Below are 27,104 nucleotides of genomic sequence, written 5' to 3' on the forward strand. Positions count from 1 at the left end.
GCCATGCCCTCCTCCAGGGGTTCTTCCCAACCCAGGGATCAAACCCAGGTCTTCCGCATTGTAGGCGGATTCTTTACTGTGTGAGCCACCAGGGAAGGCCAAGAATACTGGAGTGGGTAGCCTATCTCTTCTCCAGGGGATCTGCCTGACCCAGGAATAGAACTGGGGTCTGTCTATATTGCAGGTGGATCCTTTACCAGCTGATCTACCCGGGAAGCCCCAAAATGTACATACCTAGTTAAAAATGTCTTACTGACGGGCTTCCCTGGTGGTTCATTGTTCAAGAATCCACCTGCCATTGCCGGGTCCATCCCTGGTCTGGGAAGATCCCACATGCCACGGCTCAACCCGTTCGCCACAACTGCTGAGCCCGAGCTCTAGCGCCCGCGACCCACAGGTACTGAAACCCATGAGCTCTGGAGCCTGTGCTCGGCAACGAGAGAAGCCACTGCAATCAGAAGCCTGCACACCGCATCTAGAGAGTAGACCCCACTCACCGCTGCTAGAGAAAGCCCATGCGCAGCAACCAAGACCCAGTGCAGCCAAAAATAAATATTAAAAATTTTCTTACTGATAAAAACTGCTGACCATCATCTGAGCCTTCAGTGACATGTAGTAGTCACATCAAAAATCACTGATCACAGATCACCATAACATAAATAATAACGTTAAAAAGCCTTAAAATATGAGGAGAATTACTGAAATGTGACCCAGAGATACAAAAGTAAGCAAGTGATGTTGGAAGAATGGCACCAACAGACTTGCTGGATGTGAGGTGGCCACAACCTTTACTTTATAAAAAATGTAATTAGTATGTGCAGAGCACAATAAAGTGAAGTGTTGATACAACAAGGTCTGTCAATATAACAAAAAGAAGGCAGATTCAGAGTATCATCGTTTCTTCTGTTTTAAGAAGAAATACTGCATCACTGTCCTAGTAAACGTTATCTTCTCATTTCTGAAGTTCAGATTAGCTGGGAAATGCTGTGCTTTGTGCAGTGCTTACATCCTTAGAATATGTTTCCCATATCCTGAAGTTATTTGTTACGACAAAATTGGCAGTTGGAGCCTCGGAACAGGACAGAAATGGTACTTGGATTGTGTCCTGTAAAGAATAATTGCTAGGTGTCTGTGTTCAAAAACCTTAGAACTGTAGACCAGGGGTCTGAAAATGGACTTCTTCCATAGGACTTTGAGGGCAAGGATGTTGGTGAGCCAGCTGACTGCCATTTAAACCACATGCAGCTCTACTGTGTAACATCTCTTTCTGTCTCTCTCATAGGCAGGCATGTTCTTTGAAGCTCTTTCTCACACTTCCCTTTTCCATTTTCAAATATGCCAAACAGAAAAACATACATAATCAACTGATTCAGCAACACGTGGTACCCAGATGCTGGCTACCTTCATTAGCTCATGTTTGGTTGATCTAGGTTGACATGTAACCTGTTAGCATCACCAAACACTGTAGAAATGTATAAGAGATTTGGAGTCAGAGGCTTAGATTCAAATCCCTACTCTTACATTGTCTGTTCTTAGAGATATTACTTAATTTCCCCAAGTTTCTGTGTTTTTTCTTACCTGTAAAGTGATGTCAATTACTGACTTTAGGGACTGCTGGAGAATCAAAGGAGGAAATGCTTTTTACAGGTAATTTGTGAATAGGTAGGATATATATGTGTGCATCTCTACCCTTAACCATGTTACTGAGACGCGTTTAGTGCTGATTCTGAGATGTGCTTATGGTACCCGAGTGAGGCAGTAGTAGTTTTACATGGGCAGTGTTCTCATTTTTCTTCACTTGTGTCCTGCTTTGATGAAAAGCGGTGTTGATTGGATCAGGTTTCAGTCTTACTGGACAGATGGTGATGCACTGTCAAGGTGAAATTGGGGGATGTCCTGATATTAAGGGTTCTTTCAATCCTGGAAGGCCGTTTTTGTTCGTATAGCAAATACTGGAAAAAATGAAGCAAATGCTACATTTGTGTGAATTCCTTCCAAGTTTACTTCCTTCTTACCTCTTCTACTCCCTCTGCCCTCTCTCCTCATCGCCTTCCCTTCCTTCCTAATCTCTTGTGTCAGTATTCAATCACTGACATGGCTTGTAGACTAGCAATGACTTGGGCTAAATATTTTTAAAACAAATGACTCAGAAGATGCTTAAGGTTGTGCTGTGGTTACTGGGCATGAATTACTTCTTGAATTTGATTTCTGTTGGTTAGATGACCTTCATTTTTTTTTCTGTCTTTTTAGGAAACTTGGATTTAACTGGTCAGAAGCAGATATTCAAAGCAGAGAACAATCCCTGGGTTACCCCTATCGCTGACCAGTTCCAGCTTGGCGTGTCCCATGTTTTTGAATACATCCGCTCCGAGACGTACAAATAGTAAGTAGACAATGATTTTCTGAAATCTACTGGTTTTATGGTATTTATAATTATGCCAGCTTAACAACCAGACATAGTAATTGTCTTTATTTATAGACTATTTTTCATTCACATTGTCAAAGGAAACTTATACTAGTTTTGTTTAGAAATCTTTTAAGGTGTTAAACTGGCTGAATATTCATGACACTAAGGAAATTCACCAGACACATTAAGATCAGAACATATTCTTTTCTCCTTTGAATGCAGAGAATAACAAATGTTGTGAACGAAATTGTTAAGTGGTTTATTTATAAAATCAGTAGAGCATACTAAGAAAGCATCATTCTCTTCTTTAAGAGAAAAGATAAGACAGAAAACGAGGCGGGATCAGCTGGCTTAAGTCACAGCATCAAAATCTTTCAAGTCCTTCCCTCTGGTCCAGGGCACCCCTGGGGGGTCCAGCATTAAAACCTAAGTATTCCCGCCTCTCTTTTCCTCAGTATGTTCAGGTGAGAAGGAATTCTGCCCCCTCCACCTGCTCTGTTGTTACTGTGTCTTCTGTTACTATTTTCTGCTCCTCCGGCTCACCACCCCCAAATTGAAGTGGTCATTTCTCTCAGTGCTTCAGTGACCGTCTAATGCTGAAACCTAGCCACCTCTAGTTTTAAGCAACTGCAAAAGACTTGAAACAATTCATAGTCAAGTTGAATCTGTTTCTGTGTCCAGTACCAACTTGTGAGAATTTTAACATCCCAACTCTTAGAGAAGACCTCGGGGATCATTAAAGGCTGAAGTCAGTTTGGAGTCTCCCTTTTTTTCTATGGGTATCAGCGCTATCCCCTGCCCCCCAGCTCAACACGGCTTTCTCCGAATCTGTGTTGGAACAGTGGGTCAGATTTAACTGGCAGGGCAGAGTCCTGGCCCCTGAATGGTCAATGGTGGTCCTGGTAGTACGAGTCCTCCTGCTGCCATGTTCCTGGTTACACATCTGGGACTCCTTTTGGTATATTTCCAGCAGACAGAATCACAGAGAAGGTAAACTGTGAAAGAACAATGATATTCAAGCAGAATAAACTGAAATTGCCAAAGTGATGCATATCCTTGTATACGAATGCAACTTGAAAGCCTGGTCTAGGTTTCTTTTAAGATGATACCTTAACATTTTTTTTTGACATCTTAATATTTATCTTATGTCATAAGACTTACTAAAGAGTAAAATGAAAGATGTGTAGGGGGTGTGTTATTGTTTCATGAACCACATAGATATGAGCAATTATTATACATAGTTTTTTTTTTTTAAATGAACATAGCTCAGGGTTGGAAATTTGTCTAGTTCATCATGAAAAAGTGTGAAAGTATAATTGCAAATTAGCTGTTTATTCGTTTGGTTTCTCTTAAATTCTTAATTGTTGCTAACGTCAATTTTAGATTAACCTCTAATGTTTCATTAGTGAATGGAAGGTTATGCAGTGCTTTGGTTTGTAGGGTGGTGTACTGTTAGAAAAACATTGTACATAATAACTACAGAAAACTAAGCTACTATTAATCCAGAATTGGGGGGAATACTCTGTTGTTTATTCTGGTTAATGATTTTTTAAATCTACTCTAATTTAGAATTTATACTAGTACACTAATTTAGAATTTACAGAGAATTAGAATATAGTGCATAAGAAAGTGCTTCTAATTTTCATTTCACTTTTAAGAGATTACATTGTGAATGTATGGATTTTGAGTACATTAGAGTCATTAGGCAATGAATCACAATTATGTGCTATTACAGGCAGTTTCTGTTTATTTGAACGTCATTAGGATTCTGGATAAAGGAGAGGTGTTGACTGAGTTTATTGATACTTTATTTGAAAGGGAATCTGTGATCCACTTAGTCCATGACATGTTTGGAGTATATATTCTTGTCTGTTTCAATAGCATTTGATATTGGAGGATCAGAGTCATCTAAGCAATTTGCCCACTGGCTTATATTTTACATGATTTCCTCTTGGAGAATTTTGTTATCTTTTGTCCAGTTAAATCACCATGAAACAGCTTAGAGAAGCATGGGAGAGCCATTGTCCCCTTTGTAGGGGTGCCAGCCAGTACTCTGTTCACTGATTTGAAAAGAGTATGTGCGCCTCTGCTGGGAGAATGCCCTTGACATTAAACTCCTGGGAGCAGGGACCTCCCTAAAGTGAATTCTCTTAGAGTTCTCCCCTTCTCTCCTCCTTGGGAAAGAGAAGAATGTTAACCACTTTCTGTATCCCAGCTTTCTGCCCTCCTGTTCTCCTAGTGCAGCAGTGACCTTCATTCCTTGATCAACATACCAGCCAGAAACAGGGACTGTGAACCAAGTAAGACACTGCCTCAAGCGCTCAGTCTGTTTTTTAAAAAAATATACTTGTGCAAAAATGCCATCACTATGTTTTACTGATTTTTATAATTTAAGGTCCTCTTTTAGAAGAATAAGTATATGTTTGTATATCCTCATATAACTAGAAATCAAACTTGATTCTTTTTTTTTTAAGTAGTCACTTCATAATTAGAGGACTTGTAGGATTTCTCAACTCTCTGAAAAAATTAATCTAATTAGCAGATATTTGGCTACTTTTGTAAAGCTGTACATGTGATGACTTGCACGGAGGCAGTTTATATGTTACACTGATATTTTTTTAAACAAGGCACATGTCTCATTTGGTACCTTAGTCTTAGATCCTTTATTCTAAAACCTGTGGTTTCTAATCTTCACTTCCTCATCTCTTTTTATATAAGTCACATACACCCCTTCCAATTAAAAAATCCTTTTTTTAACATATTGATCTTTAGCCTGTCATAAAAGCGCATTTTAATTTTTTATTCTGGCACTTAAAATACCAATGAATCTCCTTTTTTTTCCTCCCCTTTCTAACCAATCGACCCATTACCTAAATGAGAGCATTAAGAACTCACCAGCTCATCTCATTTCCCTTCGTGTCCCTGGTTGAGGTTCAAGGTGACCTTCCTGTTCCCAGCGCATCCTAAGAGGCCTTCCGAGAGTCTCGAGCAGCGACAGTCCAGGGAAGATGAATTATCTCATTTCCAGACTCTTAACAGACTCCAAGAGGTGACATGGATGTTTGAAACAAAACAGGGAAGTCAGTGTTTAGGAGGAATTAAAATACTTGGCAGGGATTTAAGTGGATGAGGATGGAACAGGAGGGGATGTGGGCAGGTGTGGGCTGGGAGAGTGCTGAGAGGCGACTCTTCAGGAGGTTGTTTTGGGGTACATTTGGGGCATTCATCGCATCCTGATGATTCCTCAGACGGAGCTCCCTCTTTGTTCATTTATCCTACTTTCAGCAAAGGGAACATATTGGCTGGTGTCATTGTGTTGCCCGCTCGTTGTCACTTATTCCCTCTGTCAAAGGAATTGGCTCCTTCTGGATGTCGACGCTCAAACCCTACAAGCATGTTAGCGTTTTCGGGCTATTGTCGAGTAACTTCTGTTTCTGTGCAGAGTTATGATCAGATCGTCACCGCTTGTTAAGCTTCCAGGAGGCAGATTTTTTTTTTTTTTTTTTTTGGTCGCCGAGAGAAGTCAGATTGGAGTCAGGATCTTTGACAAGATTCTTTGTGAAAGGGAGTAACTCACACTTTTCACATTTCCATCAAGGAAGGTGGATGGAAACTGCAAGCCATTTTAAAAGCTGACATGTTAACTCTTAACAAAAGAAGAGGTTTGACAAATGTTAAGCGGAAACGGTGTCGGTTGAAAGCGACATTTGGAAAACAGGCATTCTCATGAAGGCTGCAATTTGTAATGCCTGGCAGTCCTAAAGCCTCATTTCCAGGTTGGCATAACTCAAAAGCTCCTTCCCCGTCATTCTTCCCATCTTGTGACTTTCTTTGCTGTCCATTGAAAGGTGCCACACACACTTGCTTTTCTGTTTTCAGTCCCATACAAAGACATTCATACTGTTATTCAGGTTACTTAATGGAAGCATTTTAACCAAGCAGTGCTTGGGGAGTGGTGGGCATTGATGGGAAAATGCAGGCAAATTGCTCTTCCCTTGGAAATCTGGCAAAATAAATCATCCTGTGTAGTTCGTAAGGAGGAATAAGGACTTTGATTCTGCTTCATATTGTTTCTCAAGCTGTTTTACTTGTACAATTAAGGCAATGTCTTCCTTTGTTCTGCACCTTGGGCAAACCTGTTAGAGGCTGGAGTGACCATGTTGTTATTGTTTAGTCGCTCAGTCGTATCCGACTCTTTTCAACCCCATGGACTGTAGCCTGCCAGGCTCCTCTGTCCATTGGATTTCCCAGGCAAGAATCCTGGAGTGTGTGGCCATTTCCTTCTCCAGGGGATCTTCCTGACCCAGGGATCAAACCCACAAACTGGTGTGTTGTACATTGGCAGGCAAATTCTTTACTGTCTGAGAATAGCCATACCTGGGCTTTCTTGACTACTATATCCTGTAATGACTTCTGACTTAGAAGGTCCTTACATAATAGATACAGCTGGTCTACCAAAAGGCTAAAAAATTTTGAACCTAATAGGTGATCCCATTGATTTAAGACAGCCCTTTGCAGAAGGAAATCCTCTCTAATAAAACTCTCCAAACATTATTTTTCGGGTGAAGTGTAAAAATGGATGCACTGAACAAGCAGATGGTTTTATAAATATCACAGAAGGCTGGAGGAGAGGGTTAATCTGCCAGGACCTTGCTAGCAGTTAGTGGACTTCTTTTATGTAGTGACAATAGATACGCAAGAAGACAGAGACTTTTCTCTTTTATTACTGTATCTGAAAATAGCTCTACCTAAGCCAGAGAAGCACAGTGTTTCTTTACATTAGACATGAAAAAGAAGAACCAATTTTTCCTAACTAAAGCCTTCAGACGTAAAGATTGTTTTTAAAAGCTGACTGTGTATCATGCTCCTGGTAATTTATATTTCCTTTATAGATGCTACATGTGTGATCGTGGTTCTTTCTTTAAGTTAATAAATGGATTCTCACATTTCCTCCATAATACAAAAAATGATTCAAATTTTTGACGTTTCTGGACCTATTTGCATGCAAATGTGTTCATTTAACAAACCTTGCTAAAAAATACCAAAGAGAAAAAGGAAACCCATAAAATATGTTGTGTTTTGGATGGTACCATGTCGCATCCCTTATTTCATGTTAACTTTCTTTTTTTTTTAATTTTTTAATTTTTTTTACTTTACAATATTGTATTGGTTCTGCCACACATCAACATGAATCCGCCACGGGCTCATGTTAACTTTCAGTGATGAGAATTACATATAATTCCTTTTTCTCCAGCTAGTATGTTACCAGTATAAGGAGTTGACAAATGTTAATTCTACTGAGTTAGGTCAGGACAGGACATAACATCACCCTTGGTCTTTGACTTGGTCCATCATCTCTTTTCTTTGTGTAGCCATGAGCTATTAATTGCCCTGGTAAATTTATCTCTCCCCTCTAAAGGAAGAAAACAGATTACGTGAGGTAGAGTGCAGGACAGTTCTTTTTCTCTTCCATTTTTGATAGATTGCTTACTGTAATTTACATTTAAAAGGAGTTTAACTTTTCTTCTTTTTAAGTTGTTTAGTACTGTTATTCAGATGTACTTCAGGGATCGTTAGTATTTTTCCTTTTTCTTCGTGCATGTCCATTTCTTCAATGTATAAAGTATGTACATGCCTTTTGAAGCTTTCCTATAATTTTATAGCTCATGCGAAACAGTTCAGTTTTTTAAGTGGACAGTTTTTTAAGTGGACAGTGCTGCCCATTTGACATGTCCAGTGGACCTGGAGCTTGAGAGGGAACCTCCATCCCCTTAAGCTGTAAAGGTCAAAGGTGAACTCTGCCAGGGTTTGGAAACGAGCTTCAGGAGGCTAAGTTGGAATTTCTGAAAGTGTCCAGGAAACCCCATTTTATAGGTGTGCTGAAATGTCTTTCACTCTGACGTGCCTTAGATGCAAGTACAGACTTCGGAAAAGGCTCCCTCAAGTCTGCACGTTCACTCTCTGGTCCTGGGAGGCAGTCACTCCTCAGCCACTTTGTGCTGGGTGAGCACTGTGGGATCACGTTTAACCAATGAGCTGAGGCTCTGTCGGTCTTTTTGCACTTTATTTCATGACTAGGGCAGTTACCATGAAAAGAGTCGCGAATAAATTTAGAGGGGCAAATGAGAAAAAACATAACTGCTCCATCAAGGCAAGAAGAGTGATGTTTATTCTGATCCTTATGCCACAAGAGACTTTTATGCGTGATTTTAAAGAGCAAAACAATCATGTCTGTCTCTCCTCTTCACTGTGCATCTCCTCCTTCCTTGTATATTGACTCTCAAGCCTGCCTTCAACCTGTCTTGTGCAGCTGTAATGTACAATATGATGTATTACAGTATCAATTTAAGGTAAATAGAATACAGATAATTTGTCCCTCTTGACAGAAGGAAAATCAACATAGTCTAGGCTCCATCTACACTCCAAAAAGGAAATCTGTCAGGTTACTTCCTCTTCCAAAAGAATTATTTTGAGTTCCATTTTTCAATGATACTCACTTGAAATGATCATATCGAACTATGAAATATTGACCTACTCAAAGACGTGGTCCACCCTACATATTGATAACCTTTATTAACTCTCAGCAGTCTTCAAGTTCAATGCTGGATGCTTTCTGTCCAGCTAAGATGAGTTATTGCCTGCCTTTGCTGTTTTTATTGGAGAGATAAATTAATAAGTGGCACTTTATAATCAAACAAAACTGTCTAATTTCTATTCTCTACATGGTAATATCTTATTTTATTACATGCTGATTTTTTATTGAGCTCTGGTCTCTTATTCTGTTCAGGCATTGTTGGGGTTTTGTTTTTTGTAATTTTTGACAATATAGTGTTCTCCTATAATGTTAGATACTGTGATTTAGAGTGAGTAATCTTATGAAAGGCATTTTTGTCAACTTAATCAGATAGAAAGTATAAATATGAGTTTTATGTCCACTGACGTTTACTGATATCCAATTTAGTCATCATCTATTAAGGAAAGAACCCTCTAGATTTTGTTCTCTTGTGTTTGACTATATCATTTCATATGTATTTTTTAAGACTCATAATGTAAAAAGTTTGTGGTCAAGACAATGTTGTGTTCTACTGTCGTAGTTTTCAAACAGTCTCATTTGGAACCCATACAGTTTCATCACCTTCAAAATGTGTATCCTTTTTTTTTCTCCATCCCGTGACACAGTGTGTGTTTAGAAAATACATAAATTGTTATTGAGGTTTTGGTTATTTTACTTAGCAGGGTTACTGAGTAAGCACCCTGCCTTCTTTTATTTTATTTTTTTCCTGCTGCTACCTAATTTTGGCTGTTTTAGCCACTGAGCAGAAACTTATTATCTTAACAGCTCTAGAAGTCCCAAGATCAAGGTGTGAACAAGGTTGTTTTTTTCTAAGGTTTAATCTGATTACCCCATAAAGACCCTGCAGTCTTCAAATATGGTCACATTCAGAGTAACCGCACGGTCCAGCCCCTAACACTGTTGTGACTCCACTGTATTCAGTTCTCTGTAGTTTCACCCTGTCTTTCTTCTCTTGTAGCCCCCACAGCCTCCCTGTAGGCACATTCTCTTTATCAGTAAATGTGTTTAAATGCATGGATGTGAGAGTTGGAAGAAGGCTGAGCGTGGAAGAATTGATGCTTTTGAACTGTGGTGTTGGAGAAGACTCTTGAGAGGCCCTTGGACTGCAAGGAGATCCAAACAGTCCATTCTAAAGGAGATCAGCCCTGGGATTTCTTTGGAAGGAATGATGCTAAAGCTGAAACTCCAGTACTTTGGCCACCTCATGCGAGAGTTGAGTCATTGGAAAAGACTCTGATGCTGGGAGGGATTGGAGGCAAGAGGAGAAGGGGACGACGGAGGATGAGATGGCTGGATGGCATCACTGACTCGATGGACATGAGTCTGAGTGAACTCTGGGAGTTGGTGATGGACAGGGAGGCCTGGCGTGCTGCAATTCATGGGGTTGCAAAGAGTCGGACATGACTGAGCGACTGATCTGATCTCTGATCTGATCTGTGTTTAAATGCCTCTGGGAGGTCTAATCCACCCCTCCCCGATGGCCGGCCACAATGCCTTTCTTAGGCATTTGGCTTTCAGACTTAAAAGCTTCTTTCAAAACACAAGGATTCACCATTGTTTCCTTTTAGGGACACCAAGGTTAGGTTCTGTTTTGGCAGAGGGGTCAGTGTTTTTATTTGTAATCATTCTTTAAGAACAGACTGTGTTGAAACAGAAGCTGGTTAGAATCTGAAGATCCCTTGGGAGTGAAGGGCAGCTTACAGAATGTTCTACTTTGTTGAATTCAGCTAGACAGTTGAAGAAGGGAGAGTTCCACAGAGCACCCACCATCGGACCTTGCCTTGTTACCTTTCGCAGGAATCTGTGGCTAGAAGATGCAGCACAGGGGTGGGGGTGCCTCTGTGCTCCTGGTGGCTTCTTGCTCTGGGGCCCTGACTGGTAGATGTGGAATCGTCTTTCTCTCTGCTTTGTGGTCCTGCCTGGTGGCTACTGGTGTTTTGCCCTGTACGATGTGAAGAAATCAGGGATTTCTTCTTCTATCTTGGGGTTTCAGTAACCACATTTGGAGCCCTTTTATCCCATCTTGCAACCTTGTCTCAGGAGATTTCTGGGGTCTTAACTGGACATGGTTGAGACTACTAAGGCCAGGGCACTGAATTCCCTTCTCATGTAACTAAAGCTGGTTAGCTTCTGCAGTGCAGGGCAGATATCAGACATGGAGAGCATGTTTTCAGATAATGCACCCTGGCGTAAATAGCCAGTGATGGACTTTGCTGGGACCTGCGAGGAGACAGAGGGAAAAAAAAGTCTGTTCTTGGAGCATTGATCTTAAAGGTGGCTCCCAATCCCACTTTGGTCAGGGACAGATAACTTCATCACACCCATTTTCAGCTTTGCCATTTTAAAGGAAAGAGATTCAAACTGGGTCATCTCTAAGAGTCACCTCAGCAATGAGTTCTAATTCTCAATTCTCTGTTTTTCTGGGAAACGTGTTTGATTGTCTGTAACAATTCATTATTTTTTTATTTTAGTTTTATTCTTGATTTTGCCCCCATGTGGATTTTACTCTATTGATTTTTTTTTTTCTTTTAAGGCCATGGAAGATGATGATGACTCTGAATGTAAATTGTTACAGGAAAACAGATACAAGCTAAAATGACCAGATCAACCTTTTTTATTCTATATTTTATGGAATCCCTAATATATGTTTGGCAGTAACTTATTCATACACATGAATTCCTGACACTTTTGATTCTTCAGACTTATTAATCAGTGTAGTCAGCACCAGAGCAATTTTATGAGACTTACCAGTCATCAAAAATTTATTATCAGATAAATCAAAGAAACAACGAGCATCTTAATAGGGTAGAAAAAGTGGCATGTAAAGGATCGTTTAAGAATGTGCTTTTTTGTCGGTTATGTGTTATATTTACAACCAGTATCAGCGCGCTTACTCATAATTTCATGCACCAACCCAGCAGGGTGCAAGTCATCTTCTTAGGTAAAACCTTTTCTCTTTATTTTTCTCCAGTAGAATATTGTGTGTGGTCTGACTGTAAGACTGAGAAGCACAATATATACAGAAGGTAGGAAACATCAGGTTCCAGGGTTAAGCTTATCGCTTTTCTTTGAAAACAGTATCTACATTTTCTTCGGAATTTCATTACAGTTGTCATCCAGCCTTAAGACATCAAGTCTCAGTCCTTTCCTTTGGGACAAAATGGCTAGACTTGAGCTCTGTGAAATGGCGTGTGGAAGTAGCAGTCGACAGATTGCCTTTGCTATGGCTGGGGCTCCATGTGCACCTCCTGGCAAATACGAGATGCAAGCTCTGTCTCCCGTGTTCCTGGCACTGTCTTGATAGAATGATTCCGATGATATAATCAAAGGCTTGGGTCTTTGTTCTGTGAGATGAGCTGCTTGGAGGGGAGTTTTTCTATCACTCTAGCCCTGTTGAGAGTGTCCCAGAATCTCACTATCCTGTGGGACAGAAGGACCTTGGTAGTGACCAAATAGGAGCTGCTGCTGCTGCTAAGTCACTTCAGTCGTGTCGGACTCTGTGCGACCCCATAGATGGCAGCCCACTAGGCTCCTCTGTCCCTGGGATTCTCCAAGCAGGAACACTGGAATGGGTTGCCATTTCCTTCTCCAGTGCATGAAAGTGAAAAGTCAAAGTGAAGTCGCTCAGTCGCGTCTGACTCTTAGCGACCCCATGGACTGCAGCCTACCAGGCTTCTTTGTCCATGGGATTTTCCAGACAAGAGTACTGGACTGGGGTGCCATCACCTTCTCTGAAATAGGAGCTGGGCTGCCACAGAAGAGCCCTGATGGAGATCCACTGGGGATGAACCCAGAACCACAAGGCTGGGTTACTTTCCATTAAAAATACAATCTACCTTTCTACCTCAATTCGCCATCAGTGCTGTTTTCTCTGCCTGGAATGTTCCTTCCTCATATTACCTGCTGAATGTCCAGTTATTCTTCAAGAATCATGTTAAATATTGCTTCCTCAGAAACCTTGCTTTCCAAGGGTTTCCCTGCTGCTGCTACTGCTGCTAAGTTGCTTCAGTCGTGTCCGACTCTGTGCGACCCCATAGACGGCAGCCCATCAAGCTTCCCTGTCCCTGGGATTCTCCAGGCAAGAACACTGGAGTGGGTTGCCATTTCCTTCTCCAATGCATGAAAGTGAAAAGTGAAAGTGAAGTCGCTCAGTTGTGTCCAACTCTAGCGACCCCATGGACTGCGGCCTGCCGGGCTTCTCCATCCATGGGATTTTCCAGGCAAGAGTACTAGAGTGGGGTGCCATTGCCTTCTCTGAAGGGTTTCCCTACTGCCCATTTAATCTAGGTTCCTTTTATCATCTTTCTTCTGAATCTTTTTGCTTGATAGCAATTTTAATATTCAATTGCTAGTTTTAATAATAGTAGTAGTAATTATGAACAGTGACTATTTACCATGTGACAGACATTGTGCTAAGCTCATTATCCCAGGTGGCGCTAGTGATAAAGAACCTGCCTGCCAGTGCAGGTGACAGAAGAGATGTGGGTTTGATCCCTGGGTTGGGAAGACCCCCTGGAGAAAGGAATGGCACCCCACTCCAGTTTTATCGCCTGGAGAATCTCATGGACAGAGGAGCCTGGTGGGCTATAGTCCACAGGATCGCAAAGAGTTGGACACAACTGAGGTGACTTAGCATGCTTTCAGCAGTTTTTAACTCAATATTTCTGTGAATACTACCAATATTTGGGAAGAAGAGTTAAAAGTGCATGTTTTCTCTCCTTTAAGAAATTAATTTTGGGGAATTCCCTGTTGGTCCAGTGGTTAAGACTTCGCCTTTCAATGAAGGAGATGCAGGTTTGATCCCTGGTCAGGGAGCTAAGATCTCAGATGCCTCGTGGCCAAACACCAAAACATAAATCAGAAACAATATGGTAACAAATTCAGTAAAGACTTAAAAACAAATGGTCTTCATCAGATAAAAACAAAATCTTAAAAAAAAAAAAAAAAAACAGCTAATGGTTTTGGAAGCACTATTGCAGATCCCCTCATGTCTGAGGGCACATTGAGAGCACCTGGCACCCTCATTGTCTTACATGAATGACCCACCGTCTCATGCAGAAGAGCCCCTGACAGGTCACCCCAGTGTCTGAAAGGAAAAAGCCAATCTGACATTGAGAAGAAACCAAGTTGTCATTCTCGGTTTTTGCCAGCACAGAATAAACAAGCCTCAAGACATTAAAATGCATCCTCAACATACTAAGTGAAGATGCCGTCTTCACAGTGGTTTTGCATTGTTTGTGTCGATCTTGTTGCCCACGCTTCTCATATTGGAAATGAAACCGTTGCTTAACTTCAGAAATGAAGGAGTTATATCTGAAAGGGAGACCTTCCTCTCTGTGAATCTGTGGGTCTGTGTCTTCTCTTTGTCCATCAAGGGAGTGTTTTACCGGGCCTGTGGAGTGTGTGGTTTTGATTGTGAATGTTGGGGATGTTGCTGAGGAAGACAGAGCAAACCAGGACAGGTGGTTATCCCAAGTGGGGGAAGCTTGATGCCTGAGACAGGGAGGGAGGTCACATTCTTTTCATACTTCACCCTTTGGTACCTATTGAATGTTCCATTTTCTACATGTATTCATTGTTGAATAGGTTATTTTTTAAAAAATGTAACTTGCAGGAGAAAAAGAGCAGGGGGTCCTTCCCTGGGGTTCAGTGATTAAGACTGCACTTTAAATGCAGGGGCCTCGAGTTCGATCCCTGGTTGGGGATCCTGCATGCTGCTCGGGCAAAATAAAAAAAAAAAAATTAACCTACACAGCCCATGAAGTTACGAAGGAAGAAACCACAAAGAATGTAACTGTGTAATTGGTTGTGTTTATTGTATGCCCCCTTTCCATTTATCTGTCTAGATTGAGTGGAATCATCCATTCTGATTGGTCTTTCTAAATCGAGGTACAGTCGAAACCTTCAGGGTCACATCACCTCACAAATATGTATACTGAGTCTTGGAAAGAGACTTTTAAGTGAGAGCTCGAGAGAAGATCTCTCACTTCACACATCCACCCTCCCTGTTCTTGGCTTAAGCATTGTGAAATCTTGCTTTGTTTCTAACACCTCTCAGATTGCATCAGATTTTCCTATATCCTTGAAGGAATCTGTAACAATCCAGTTTTCCTGCAGGTCCCAGTGTGACATGGGGAAAGGAGGTCATCACAAAGACATAGCAAAAGAGACAAAGGAAAAAAAAAAAAAAAACAAGACTTACTTCTTCATTGAGTTTCTTTATATTGGGATATTTTCCCACCTTAGATTTTAAGGGATTGAAAGGTAAGCTTTTAGAAAAGATATTTTTAAGGTCACAAGAGGATTTGAAATATGGAAGAATGGATCTTATAAAAACTGATTATATTAGAGGAAGAAACTGAGCCTCAGATTCCCATATATGAGGCATGGATATTTTTTTGTTTTAATTCTTCTCTCATGTTTAGTTTTTTTGGCTGTAAGCAAAGATGACGTGTGTGTTTCAGACTGTTTACGTGAGATTAGGAGCATCTTTAATCTGTTTTTGTGCATTCTCAATAGAAACTGCGTGAGTGGTGATCTTTTAATAGAATGTGTCTTGCAACTAGGAAATTTCTTTTGGTGCTAAATTCTAGATAATTCCTAAGGGATGTAAATTTTGTCAATAAAAGTTTTTATTTTGAAATACTTAAAATCTTGAAACTGTAATATTGTAAGTTTTCTGAGACCACCTTCTGCTTCATTTTTGCAAGTGTATTTAATAAGACAGGGCGACAAGAAAGATACTGGTCATCAAGCTGATTGAATAAAAATATCCTTCACTAATTTTGTACTGAAGCATGGTTAGAAAAAGAAATAATGGTGTGTGGGGAAAAGGTTCCTTCAAGACCACCATGTGAGGTGCTTTCCTGGTGGTCAAGTGGTTAAGAATCCACCTTCGACTGCAGGGCACGTGAGTTTGACCCTGGTCGGAGAATTAAGGCTGTGAGACCACTATATGAGGGCTCCCCTGGTGCTCAGATGGTAAAGAAATGCGTGAGACCAGGGTTCAATCCCTGGGTTATGAAGATCCCCTGGAAAAAAGAATGGTAACCTACTCTAATATTCTTGCTTGTAGAATCTCATGGACAGAGGAGCTTGGGCAGCCTACAGTCCATGGGGTCACAAAGAGACGTGTCTGAGTGACTAACACACATACACGAGTGCATTCTGCAATACATGAGTGTTGGTTTTATTGTGGCTGAAATACTAAGAATCTTAAGCAACTTTTACTAAGAAAAATTCAGATGCATGATAGAGTCAGATACTTTCAGTATCCTTTTTTTTTTTTTTGTATTCGTATACTAACATCCAGCTGGATCAGTGAGTAGTGACAGAAGTTGCCTCAGTTACACTAAGAGAGAATTCACTTCCATTGACTTCCTGCAGTGTTCCAGGCCCTGGTAGGTTCGTTGCAGGCTTCATCTACGAGGATCTCTTGATTCCATGAGATAGATGTGGGTGTTTGCCCGGCTTTCAGATGAGTGAAGGCCTCCGGTTAGTAACGTAAAAGGGCCAATAGTTTACCCAAGTCGTAGAGCCAGAAATCAAAATATATTGACATGTACACACTGCGTTATTTAGAGTAGAAAGCCAACAAGGACCTACTTTATGGCATAGAGAACTCTGTTCAATATTCCGCAATGACATATGGAAGAAACATTTGAAAAAGAATAGGCGCGTGCATCACTTAGCTGTGCACCTGAAACAGACTTAACATTGTTAATCAGCAGGACTCCAGTGTAAAATAAAAATTAAAAAAAAGAACAATGTCTCATATTCACCTTGTTGCTTTTTGGGTAACATCAGGAAAGAAAGGGAGGAAATGCTAAGTTTATGTTGAACTCTCAAAGAGAAGTCAGTATATGAGGCTTAGCAATTCATTCATGATCATTCAACTTTTCTAGTTCTTGAATCAAATCCTGGTAGGTTCCTTGCAGGCAGAGTGAGTCAGACAAGAAGATGAAGACCCGCCAATGTGAGATCATGAGCCATGTAATAAACCTGTGGATAATTCTGTATGTTCAGTTCAGTCCACTCAGTTGTGTCTGACTCTTCGTGACCCCTTAGACAATAGCACACCAGGCTTCCCTGTCCATCACCAACTCTTGGAGCTTGTTCAAACTCATGTCCATCGAGTCAGTGATGCCATCCAACTATCTTATCCTCTGTTGTCCCCTTCTCCTCTTGCCTTCAATCTTTCCTTTCCAAAAGGCATCAGGGTCTTTTCCAGTGAGTCAGTTCTTCGTATCAGATGGCCAAAGTATTGGCATTTTACCTTCAGCATCTGGTCTTCCAATGAATATTCAGGACTCATTTCCTTAGACTTACTGGTTTGATCTCCTTGCAGTTCAAGGGACTCTCAAGAGTCTTCTCCAACACCACAGTTCAAAAACATCAATTCTTTGGTGTTCAGCTTTCTTTATGGTTCAACTCTCACATCCATACATGACTACTGGAAAAACCATAGCTTTGACTAGCTGGACCTTTGTTGGCAAAGTAATGTCTGCTTTTAATATGCTCTCTAGGTTGGTCATAGCTTTTCTTCCAAGGAGCAAGCATCTTCTAACTTCAGCTGCAGTCACCATCTGCAGTTATTTGGGAGCCCAAGAAAATAAAGTCTATCACTGTTTCCATTGTTTCCCCATCTATTTGCCTTGAAGTGATGGAACCAGATGCCATGATCTTAGTTTTCTGAATGATGAGTTTTAAGCCAGCTTTTTCACACTCCTCTTTCACTCTCATTAAGAGGCTCTTTAGTTCTTCTTCACTCTCCGGCATAAGGGTGGTGTCATCTGCATATCTGAGGTTATTGATATTTCTCCTGACTATCTTGGTTCTAGCTTGTGCTTTATCCAGCCCGGCATTTCACATGATGTACTCTGCATATAAGTTATATAAGCAGGGTGACAATATACAGCCTTGACCTGCTCTTTTCCCAATTTGGATTCTGTATGTACAGCTATGGGAGAGAAAGGTCATAGCCTCAAAAGCACATTAACTGAAGTCTAACTGTAAAACAGCATAAATGTGCGGCCTTCAGTGGATGAATACACACTGACCAGACCATCCAGGTTACTCGCAGGAATGTAGATTTGTATTTGTCATTCTGGAACCATCCACATAAGGGGAATCAGAGGTGATACAGAAAACAGTCTTTCAGGAACTGAATAGCTGGGGGAAAAAGACACTGTTTCAGGACCCCTGTAGGGAATACAGGACGGGGACCTGGTTTTACAGGTGGCTGATTTGATTCAGTTCAGTTGCTCAGTTGCGTCTGACTCTTTGCGACCCTATGGACTGCAGCAAATCAGGCTTTCCTGTCCATCACCAAGGCCCAGAGCTTGCTCAAACTCAATGTCCATCGAGTCACTGATGCCATCCAACCATCTCATCCTCTGTCGTCCCTTTCTCCTCCCACCTTCAGTCTTTCCCAGCATCAAGGTCTTTTCCAGTAAGTCATTTCTTCGTGTCAGGTGGCCAAAGTATTGGAGCTTCAGCATCAGTCCTTCCAATGAATATTCGGAACTGATTGCCTTTAGGATTACCAGTTAATCCCTAATCTGAGTCTGCTCTTTGGCAGCTATATTCTTTACCACTGAGCCACATGGGAAGCCCCAAAAGAAATGATGCAAACGCACTTATTTACAAAACAGATACAGACTCTCAGACTTAAAGAATGAACTTATGTTTGCCAGGGTGGAAGAATGAGGGAAGGAGTAGTTAGGCACTATAGAATCGGCATGTACACACTGCTATATTTAACATGGATAACCAACAGGCTCCATCCTACTGTATAGTATAGGAAACTGCTCAATGTTATGTGGCAGCCTGGATGGGAGAAGAGTTTGGGGGAGAATGGCAACATGCGTATGTATGACTGAGTCCCTTTGCTGTCCTCCTGAAACTGTTACAGAGTGTTCATCATCTTATACTCCAAGGTAAAATAAAAAGTTAAAAAAGTATTTCATTGCTAAAAAATGCTAACCATCCTCTGAGCCTTCAGCAGGTTTTAACAGTAACACCAAAGAGTGCTGATTACAGATCACCATAACAAATATGATAATAATGAAAAAGCTTGAAATTCTGTGAGAATTAGCAAAATGTGACCCGGAGACAGGAAGTGAGCAAATGCTGTTGGGAAGATGGCGCCCATCGACTTGCTCCATGTGGGGCTGCCACAGACCTTCAGTTTGTGACAAATGTCATTTGTGAAAGCGAGATAAAACAAGGTCTGCCTTTGCGACCTTCTGAGGTTTCGTCTGTTCCCTGTTTATTTTCTTAGACACTAATATTTGTCTTTTAACACAAACAGCTTTACCCTTGTATTCAGTTTCTCAGTGGCCTTTGGCTACCCCTCCTTCTCTTTCAAAATCGGCACCTTGTCACCAAAGCACTTTCCATGTCATTCTGCCTAAAACAGACCCCATTACGCACCCTGCCCCTAACTTTATTTTTTCTGCCTCCTCCTAGACGGGAGGTTCCTCTAAGAGCAGGGCCTTAGTTGAGAGCACTGCTGTGTCCCCAGGAGCCTCTGATGGCACCTGGCACCTGGTCGGCCCTCAGAAGACTTGATGAATGGGAGTTGTTCTTTCAGCTGTACACTGTAGCCTGCCGTGTAGACATTTCTGTTGGAGGAAATTGTCTTTAAACTGCACGTTGCACAGCCGTTACACGTTTTTCACATTTCCCTTTTCCTCTTACGTTTGAATTGCTTCGACTTCATGATATTATTAGAGCCGCTTCCATCACCCAAGAGTTTCTGTGATGTTGCCAAGGCTGCAGCCTTCCCCAGCCAGCTACTTCTCACCTCATCTACCAGATCTTTGCAGCTGGGCTTTGGTTTTGTGTTTTCTGATACATATATAATTATTTATTTTGGCCTTGCTGAGTCTTCATTGCTGCACAGACTTTTCTCCAGTTGCAGTGAGTGGGTGCTGCTCTGTAGTTGTGGTGCGTGGGCTTCTCGTTGCAGGGGCTTCTCTTGTTGTGGAGCACAGGCTCTGGGGCACACGGGCTTCAGTAGTTGTGGCACGTGGGCTCAGTAGCCATGGTCCACGGGCAGAGTTACTCCTTGGCATGTGGAATCTTCCCAGACCAGAGATCAAACCAGTGTTTCCTGCATTGGCAGGCAGATTCTTTGCCATTGAATCACCAGGGAAGCCCTTAGCTGGACTTTGAAAGAAACTCCACACATGGAAGTTTAGGAGGTGATAGTGGGGAAAATCCCAGAGCTGCAAGTGGTTAGTTGCCCTGGACTCTGCCCATGAGCTTGGTTTTGTTTTTGCATCAGCCACCCCGCCATCCTTTACCATACACCTGTGCATGGAGGACTTAGCTTTTGGCTGCTTTACCTTAGAACACAGGTGTTGCTTTATCCTCCATCAGGATATTGTGAAAGAGTCTATTGAAGGTGACTTGGCAGGCTTTGAACCATAGTAATTACTAAAGAATAAACATCAAAGAAAAGAGGGAGAGAGGGAGATAGCCTCTCCTCCCAGCCTTCAAAATATGTTTTGTTGACAAGTCAGAAAAACAACTCTGAACCTAAAAACCTAGATGTGAAAGGCCAGAAGGAATCCCTTTGACATCACTCAAGGAACCAGAGGACTCCTGTTCAGCTGCATTGAGAAGGAGCCCTCGCCTGCAGCAGGTGGTGTGTCATTACTTATCCCCCTGCCTGTGGCATTTGAGGAGCAGTCAGACTTAGAAGATGCCCAACAGAGGGAGGAGGAGTGACGTGGAGGTGTGGGTGTGCTTGGGGAAATACTGGGCTCCTCTACCATAGAGAATCCACCTGCCAATGCAGGAGATGCAGATTTGATTCCTGGGTCAGAAGGATCCTTGGAGAAAGAAACGGCAACCCACTCCAGTATTCTTGCCTGGAGAATCCCATGGACAGAGGAGCCTGGTGGGCTACAGTCCATGAGGTCACAAGTGTCAGACACGACTGAGCAACTAAGCAACTACACACAGAAGGATCCTGTCAGGACACCAATTCCAAATTCAAAACTGAATTTTCTCACAGGTTGTATTAATGTTCTCTATTTCTAACAAAATCCTGGTGAGATGTTCATTGTTAATTAAGTGTTAATGACAAAAGAAGACATTTGAGGTATTTTTCCTAAGATGCGGAAGTCCTGTGAATGAGTTTTGATTATGTGCACTGAGAGAGAGGGGTTTCTCCTGTGGCTCAGTGGTAAAGAATCCACATACAGTCAGTGCAGGAGGAAATGGCAGCCCACTCCAGTGTTCTTGCCTGGAGAATCTTGTGGACAGAGGAGCCTGGCGGGCTACATAGTCCATGGGGTCTCAAAAGAGTCAGACATGACTGAGCGACTGAACACACGTACACACGCAGAGAGAGAGAGAGCATCGCTGCTCTGTTTACATTATGCCAAAATCTCTGCTTTCGAAAATAAACGTAGCTGCCTCCTTTACAAAAGAGAACCACAGGTTGCCCAGGGACTGTCACCACAATCAGGATAGTGAAGCCCAAGTTTTCTTGTGTTCCAGGTCCCTCCCTCCTGCCCTTCCCCATCTTTCCCCCAATCCTCAGGCAACCACTGACCTACTTTCTAACTATACCTTGGTTTGCATTTTGTAGAGGGTTTTTTATTTATTGGGTTGGCCAAAAAGTTCATTCAGGTTTTTCTGTAAGATGATGTGGAAAAACTAGAATGAACTTTTTGGCCAACTCAGTATATATGTGTGTGTGTATATATGTATGTAACATACATACACAAGGGCTTTCCTTGTGACTCAGCTGGTAGAGAATCTGCCTGCAATGCAGGAGACCTGGGTTCAGTCCCTGGGTTGGGAAGATCCCCTGGAGAAGGAAAAGGCTACCCACTCCAGTGTTCTGGCCTGGGGAATCCCATGGACTGTATAGTTCATGGGGATCACGAAGAGTTGGACACTACTGAGCAACTTTCACATGTGTACTCTTTTTTTTTAAGTTCCTTACATTCAACATAATTAATCTTGAGAATCGTTGTATGTTTCAGTCATTCGTTTCTTTTATTTTTGAATAGTAATCCATTGAGTGGATATGACTTATCAAGTTGACTGTTGATGGATATTTGGGTTGTTTCCAGTTTGGGGAAAATAAAGCTTCCATCAGCTTTAGTGTACAAGTTTTTTATTTTTATTTTTATTTTATTTTATTTTTTTGGTTTTAAATTTTATTTTATTTTTAAAACTTTATTGTATTAGTTTTGCCAAATATCGTTGGTTTTGCCATATATCAACATGAATCTGCCACAGGTATACACGTGTTCCCCATCCTGAACCCTCCTCCCTCCTCTCTCCCCGTACCATCCCTCTGGGTCATCCCAGTGCACCAGACCCAAGCATCCAGTATCGTGCATCAAACCTGGACTGGCAACTTGTTTCATATATGATATTATACATGTTTCAATGCCATTCTTCCAAATCATCCCACCCTCTCCCTCTCCCACAGAGTCCATAAGACTGATCTATACATCAGTGTCTCTTTTGTTGTCTCATATGCAGGGTTATTGTTATCATCTTTCTAAATTCCATATATATGCGTTAGCACACTGTATTGGTGTTTTCTTTCTGGCTTACTTCACTCTGTATAATTGGCTCCAGTTTCATCCACCTCATTAGAACTGATTCAAATGTATTCTTTTTAATGGCTGAGTAATACTCCATTGTGTATATGTACCACAGCTTTCTTATCCATTCATCTGCTGATGGACATCTAGGTTGCTTCCATGTCCTGGCTATTATAAACAGTGCTGCGATGAACACTGGGGTACACATGTCTCTTTCTTAAAAAACTGGAAATAGAACTGCCTTATGACGCAGCAATCCCACTGCTGGGCATACACACTGAGGAAACCAGAATTGAAAGAGACATGTGTACAAGTTTTTGACGGAACAAGTTCTGTCCCTGTAATCCCTCAGAGTAGAATGGGTGGTCCTTATGGCAGTATCAGTTCAGTTCAGTTGCTCAGTCATTTCCGACTCCTTGCAGTCCCGTGGACTGCAGAATGCCAGGCTTCCCTGTCCCATCACCAACTCCCGGAGCTTGCTCAAACTCAAGTCCATCGAGTCAGTGATGCCATCTAACCATCTCGTCCTCTGTTGTCCCCTTCTCCTCCTGCCTTCAATCCTTCCTAGCATCAGGGTCTTTTCCAATGAGTCAGTTCTTCACATCAGGTGACCAAAGTATTGGAGCTTCAGCATCTGTTCTTCCAGTGAATACTCAGGACTGATTTCCTTAGGATTGACTGGTTTGATCTCCTTGAAGTTCAAGGGACTCTCAAGAGTCTTCTCCAACACCATGGTTCAAAAGCATCAATTCTTCAGCACTCAGCTTTCTTTATGGTACAACTCTCGTATCCATGCATGATAACTGGAAAAACCATAGCTTTGACTATGGACCTTTGTCAGTAAAGCATTGCCTCTGTGTTTTAATATGCTGTCAGGCTTTCCTTGTGGCTCAGCTGGTAAAGAATCCACCTGCAATGCGGGAGACCTGGGTTTGATCCCTGGGTTGGGGCAGATCCCTAGGAGAAGGGAAAGTGTACCCACTCCAGTGTTCAGGCCTGGAGAATGCTGTGGACTGTATAGTCCATGGAGTCAGAAAGAGTTGGACTCGACTAAGTGACTTTCACTTTTCACTGGGTTTAATATGGCAGGTACAGATTTAGTTTTTTCAGTACCTGCCAAACCATTTTCAAAGTGATGGTGTCTTTTTATATACTGACCAGCAATGTCTTAGTGTTCCAGCTCTTCCACATCCTCCTTCACACTTGGTATGATCTTTTTTTCAATTTTATTTTTTCCAGTGGGTTCTCATTATGGTTTTCAATTACATTTATCTGATGAATAATGGTGTTGAGCTTTTGTGGTTCATTAACTTCATGAAATGTTTATTCAAATCTATTTTTTGAAATGGAATAGTTTTTCTTATTGTTTTGAGGTTCTAGATATGAATCCTCTATCAGGTATATGCTTAGCAAAGCTTTTCTCCATTTCTGTGTTTGCCTTTTCATTCTCCTAGCAGTGTCTTTTGAAAAATAAAACTTTTACATTGTGTTGATTTCAGTTTATTAGCTTGTTCTTTTCTGGATTGTACTTTTGGTGTCATGTCTGAGTGTTCTCGGAGAAGGCAATGGCACCCCACTCCAGTACTCTTGCCTGGAAAATCCTACTGGACGGAGGAGCCTGGTGGGCTGCAGGCCATGGGGTCGCTAAGAGTCCGACGTGACTGAGCGACTTGACTTTCACTTTTCACTTCCATGCATTAGAGAAGGAAATGGCAACCCACTCCAGTATTCTTGCCTGGAGAATCTCAGGGACGGGGGAGCCTGGTGGGTGCCATCTATGGGGTCACACAGAGTCGGACATGACTGAAGCGACTTAGCAGCAGCAGCAGCAGCAGCTGAGTGTTCTTTGCCTAATGCAAGTTAGCGTAATTTTCTCCTTTGTTTTAGTTCACAGGCTTTATAATTGTAGGTTTTGCATTTAGATCTACAATGCGTTTTTAGTTAATCTTTGTATATGGTGTGAGGTATGGATCAAAGTTCATATATTTGCATGTGGATATCAGTTGTTTTTGTACAGTGTTGATTGTGTTAATTCTTTATATCTTCACTGATTTTTCTAATTGTTCTAGCAGTTATTGAGACAGGAGTATTGAAATCTTAGACTGTAATTACAGATTTATTTCTTTTAGTTCTGTCAGCTTTTCACTTCATATATTTGGAAGCTCTGTAATTAGATTTATAAATGTTTTGAATTATGTCCTCTTAATGAATTGATTCTTTTTTCAGTATGCAGTGAACTTCTCTAGTCTTAGTTATATTATTTGGCCAGAAATCTACTTAGTCAGCTATCAGTGAAGCCACCTTATCTTTATTTTGATTCATGTTAGAATGGTAAATAATTCTCCATTCTTTTCCTCCTAACCTATTTATCGCTATATTTGAAGTGAATTTTTTACAGACCGCATATAGTTCTTTTTCATCTTAGCTGACAATCTTTGCCTTTTAATTCAGATAATTTGATCAGTTAGACCTAATATGATTTGTTCCACAGGTGAGTTTGAATCTCTCCCCTTTTTTCCTCTTTGTTTCATCTTCCTCCCACCCTTCTTTTGTGTCTTTTGGACTGTTGTATTTTTTAAGACACTGTTTTATCTCCTTTGTTGGCTTTTTAACTATAATCTTTCATTCTGTAATCTTAGTATATGCTTTAGGGGTTACAGTTTACATCTGTGATATTTCACAATGACATTATACCACTTCACATACATTTTAGGAACCGTAAAATAGTGAACTTTTATTTCCCATCTCCCAGGCTTTATGTTTTTGTTGTCATATGTTTTACTTCTATTAAAGTTATAAACTCCACATTTTATTTTTATTATCTTTTTAAAAATTTTATTTTATTTTTAAACTTTACATAATTGTATTTTTATTATCTTTAACAGTAAACTCTCTTTTATAGAGATATGAATAAAGATAAAGCATTTTATATGGTTAGCTGCATATTTTGTATTTTTAGTGCTTTTCATTCCTTTGTGTAAATCCATATTTCTGTTTAGTATAATTTTTTTTCTACCTTAAAGACTTCCTTTAACTTTTCTTATCTCTTAGGTCTGCCATGTATTAATTCTTTCAGATTTTATATATCTGCAATACTCTCTAATTCACCTTCCATTTTTGAAAGATACTTTCACTGGGTATAGAATCTTAGTTATGTCTTTCAGGACATTAAAAGTTTTTTCCTATTATCTTCTCCCTTGCATTATTTCTGACAAGAAATCTGCTGTATCTTTATCTTTGTTCCTTTGTTTGTAACCTTTTCCCAAGCTTGGCTGTTTTTAAGATTTTCTCTTTATCGCTGATTTTGAGCAGTTTGATTTTAATGCCTCTTTTAGCTTCATTCCCTTGTGTTTTTTATAATTATATGAATTATATTATGTTGATATTGGGGACTAGGATTTTTACCCAAAGAGAAAAGAGATAGAAAATGAAAGAAGTTAATTATCTTAGAGTCCTAAATTTGATTTGGAAATATAGTGAGATTCCATGATGATTTTTTTTTTTTTTTTTACTTTAAAAAGTTTTTTTTTTTTTTTCTTTTTCTTTTTCTGTCCATTGAATAAGCCCAGAAAAAAATGACTGACATAGTAGCAACAAACACCCTCAAGTTCCTGGATCTTTTTCCTAAATACCATTTGTCACTAACAGAATTCTGTGATCCTTAGAACAATGGCTAATTCCAGGCCTCTGTTAAGAGCCTGAAATATCTTTTCTATTCAGAAAGCAAGGAAGCTGTCAAAGACTGTGTCAGAAGAACCCAGGATACAACATAGGGACTCCCATTGGCCAAAAATAGGATGGTTTGAATATCAACAAGAAGAATAACTACAGCATCTCCAACATGCTTTTTAAAAATCTCATTCAAACAAGCCAGGTATTAAAGATATTTTGAGCTTATTAGGAAATTTATATACTGGGTATTCGATTATATTAAAGAATCACTAATTTTTATGTGATAATAGTTTGTGGTTATATACTTTAATGAATGATGAACCAATGTAACTTCTGAGATTTTGCTTCAAAAGAATCTAAATAGTGGAGCCGGGGGAGAGAGACAGAAGTGAAAATTAATGAAACAAGACATGATTCTAGTAGATTATTTTTGAAGCTGATGGTGGGTCCCTAATGACTTTGATTATTCTCTTGACTTTAGTGTATGGGTAGTATTTTCCCAAAGAAAGTTAAAACAATTTTAAATATGATACAAGAATTATTAATGCCAGTATCATAAAATTGTGAGGATGGTATAGTTTTTATCACACTACTTGACCTTAAAAAAGAAAGAAACATAGTTCAGATTCCATTCATTCCACCTCAGGTTTCCCCCTACTATAGTTTCTTTCTGTAGTGAAAGAAACTATAAAAAGATTCTTTCACTTCAGTCTTAATTGGAGCCAGTGGTTCCTATGGAGCTATCCATGGTGCTTACCAATGGAATGCTGAAAGAAAGGGAGGACACAAGGCAAGAGGGCATGAAAGATGAATTTGGTCTTACAAAAATACTGAATTTGAGACTTCTAGATACCCCTAAGTGGAGAGATGTATA

The 27,104-nt window shown here is 40.6% G+C and overlaps 1 protein-coding gene across 3 annotated transcripts in view; it reads left to right on the top strand.

Annotated features, from left to right (window-relative positions):
- Positions 1–27,104, top strand: part of RSU1 (Ras suppressor protein 1) — a 205,655-nt gene that overhangs the window by 105,611 nt on the left and 72,940 nt on the right. For all 3 annotated transcript variants that reach the window (XM_070381905.1, XM_070381903.1, XM_070381904.1), the window contains one exon: positions 2,251–2,383. In XM_070381905.1, coding sequence (XP_070238006.1) covers positions 2,251–2,383 — 133 coding nt within the window. The remainder of the gene's footprint in view (positions 1–2,250; positions 2,384–27,104) is intronic.

Source organism: Bos mutus, chromosome 13, assembly GCF_027580195.1.
Source record: "Bos mutus isolate GX-2022 chromosome 13, NWIPB_WYAK_1.1, whole genome shotgun sequence".
Taxonomy (NCBI): domain Eukaryota; kingdom Metazoa; phylum Chordata; class Mammalia; order Artiodactyla; family Bovidae; genus Bos; species Bos mutus.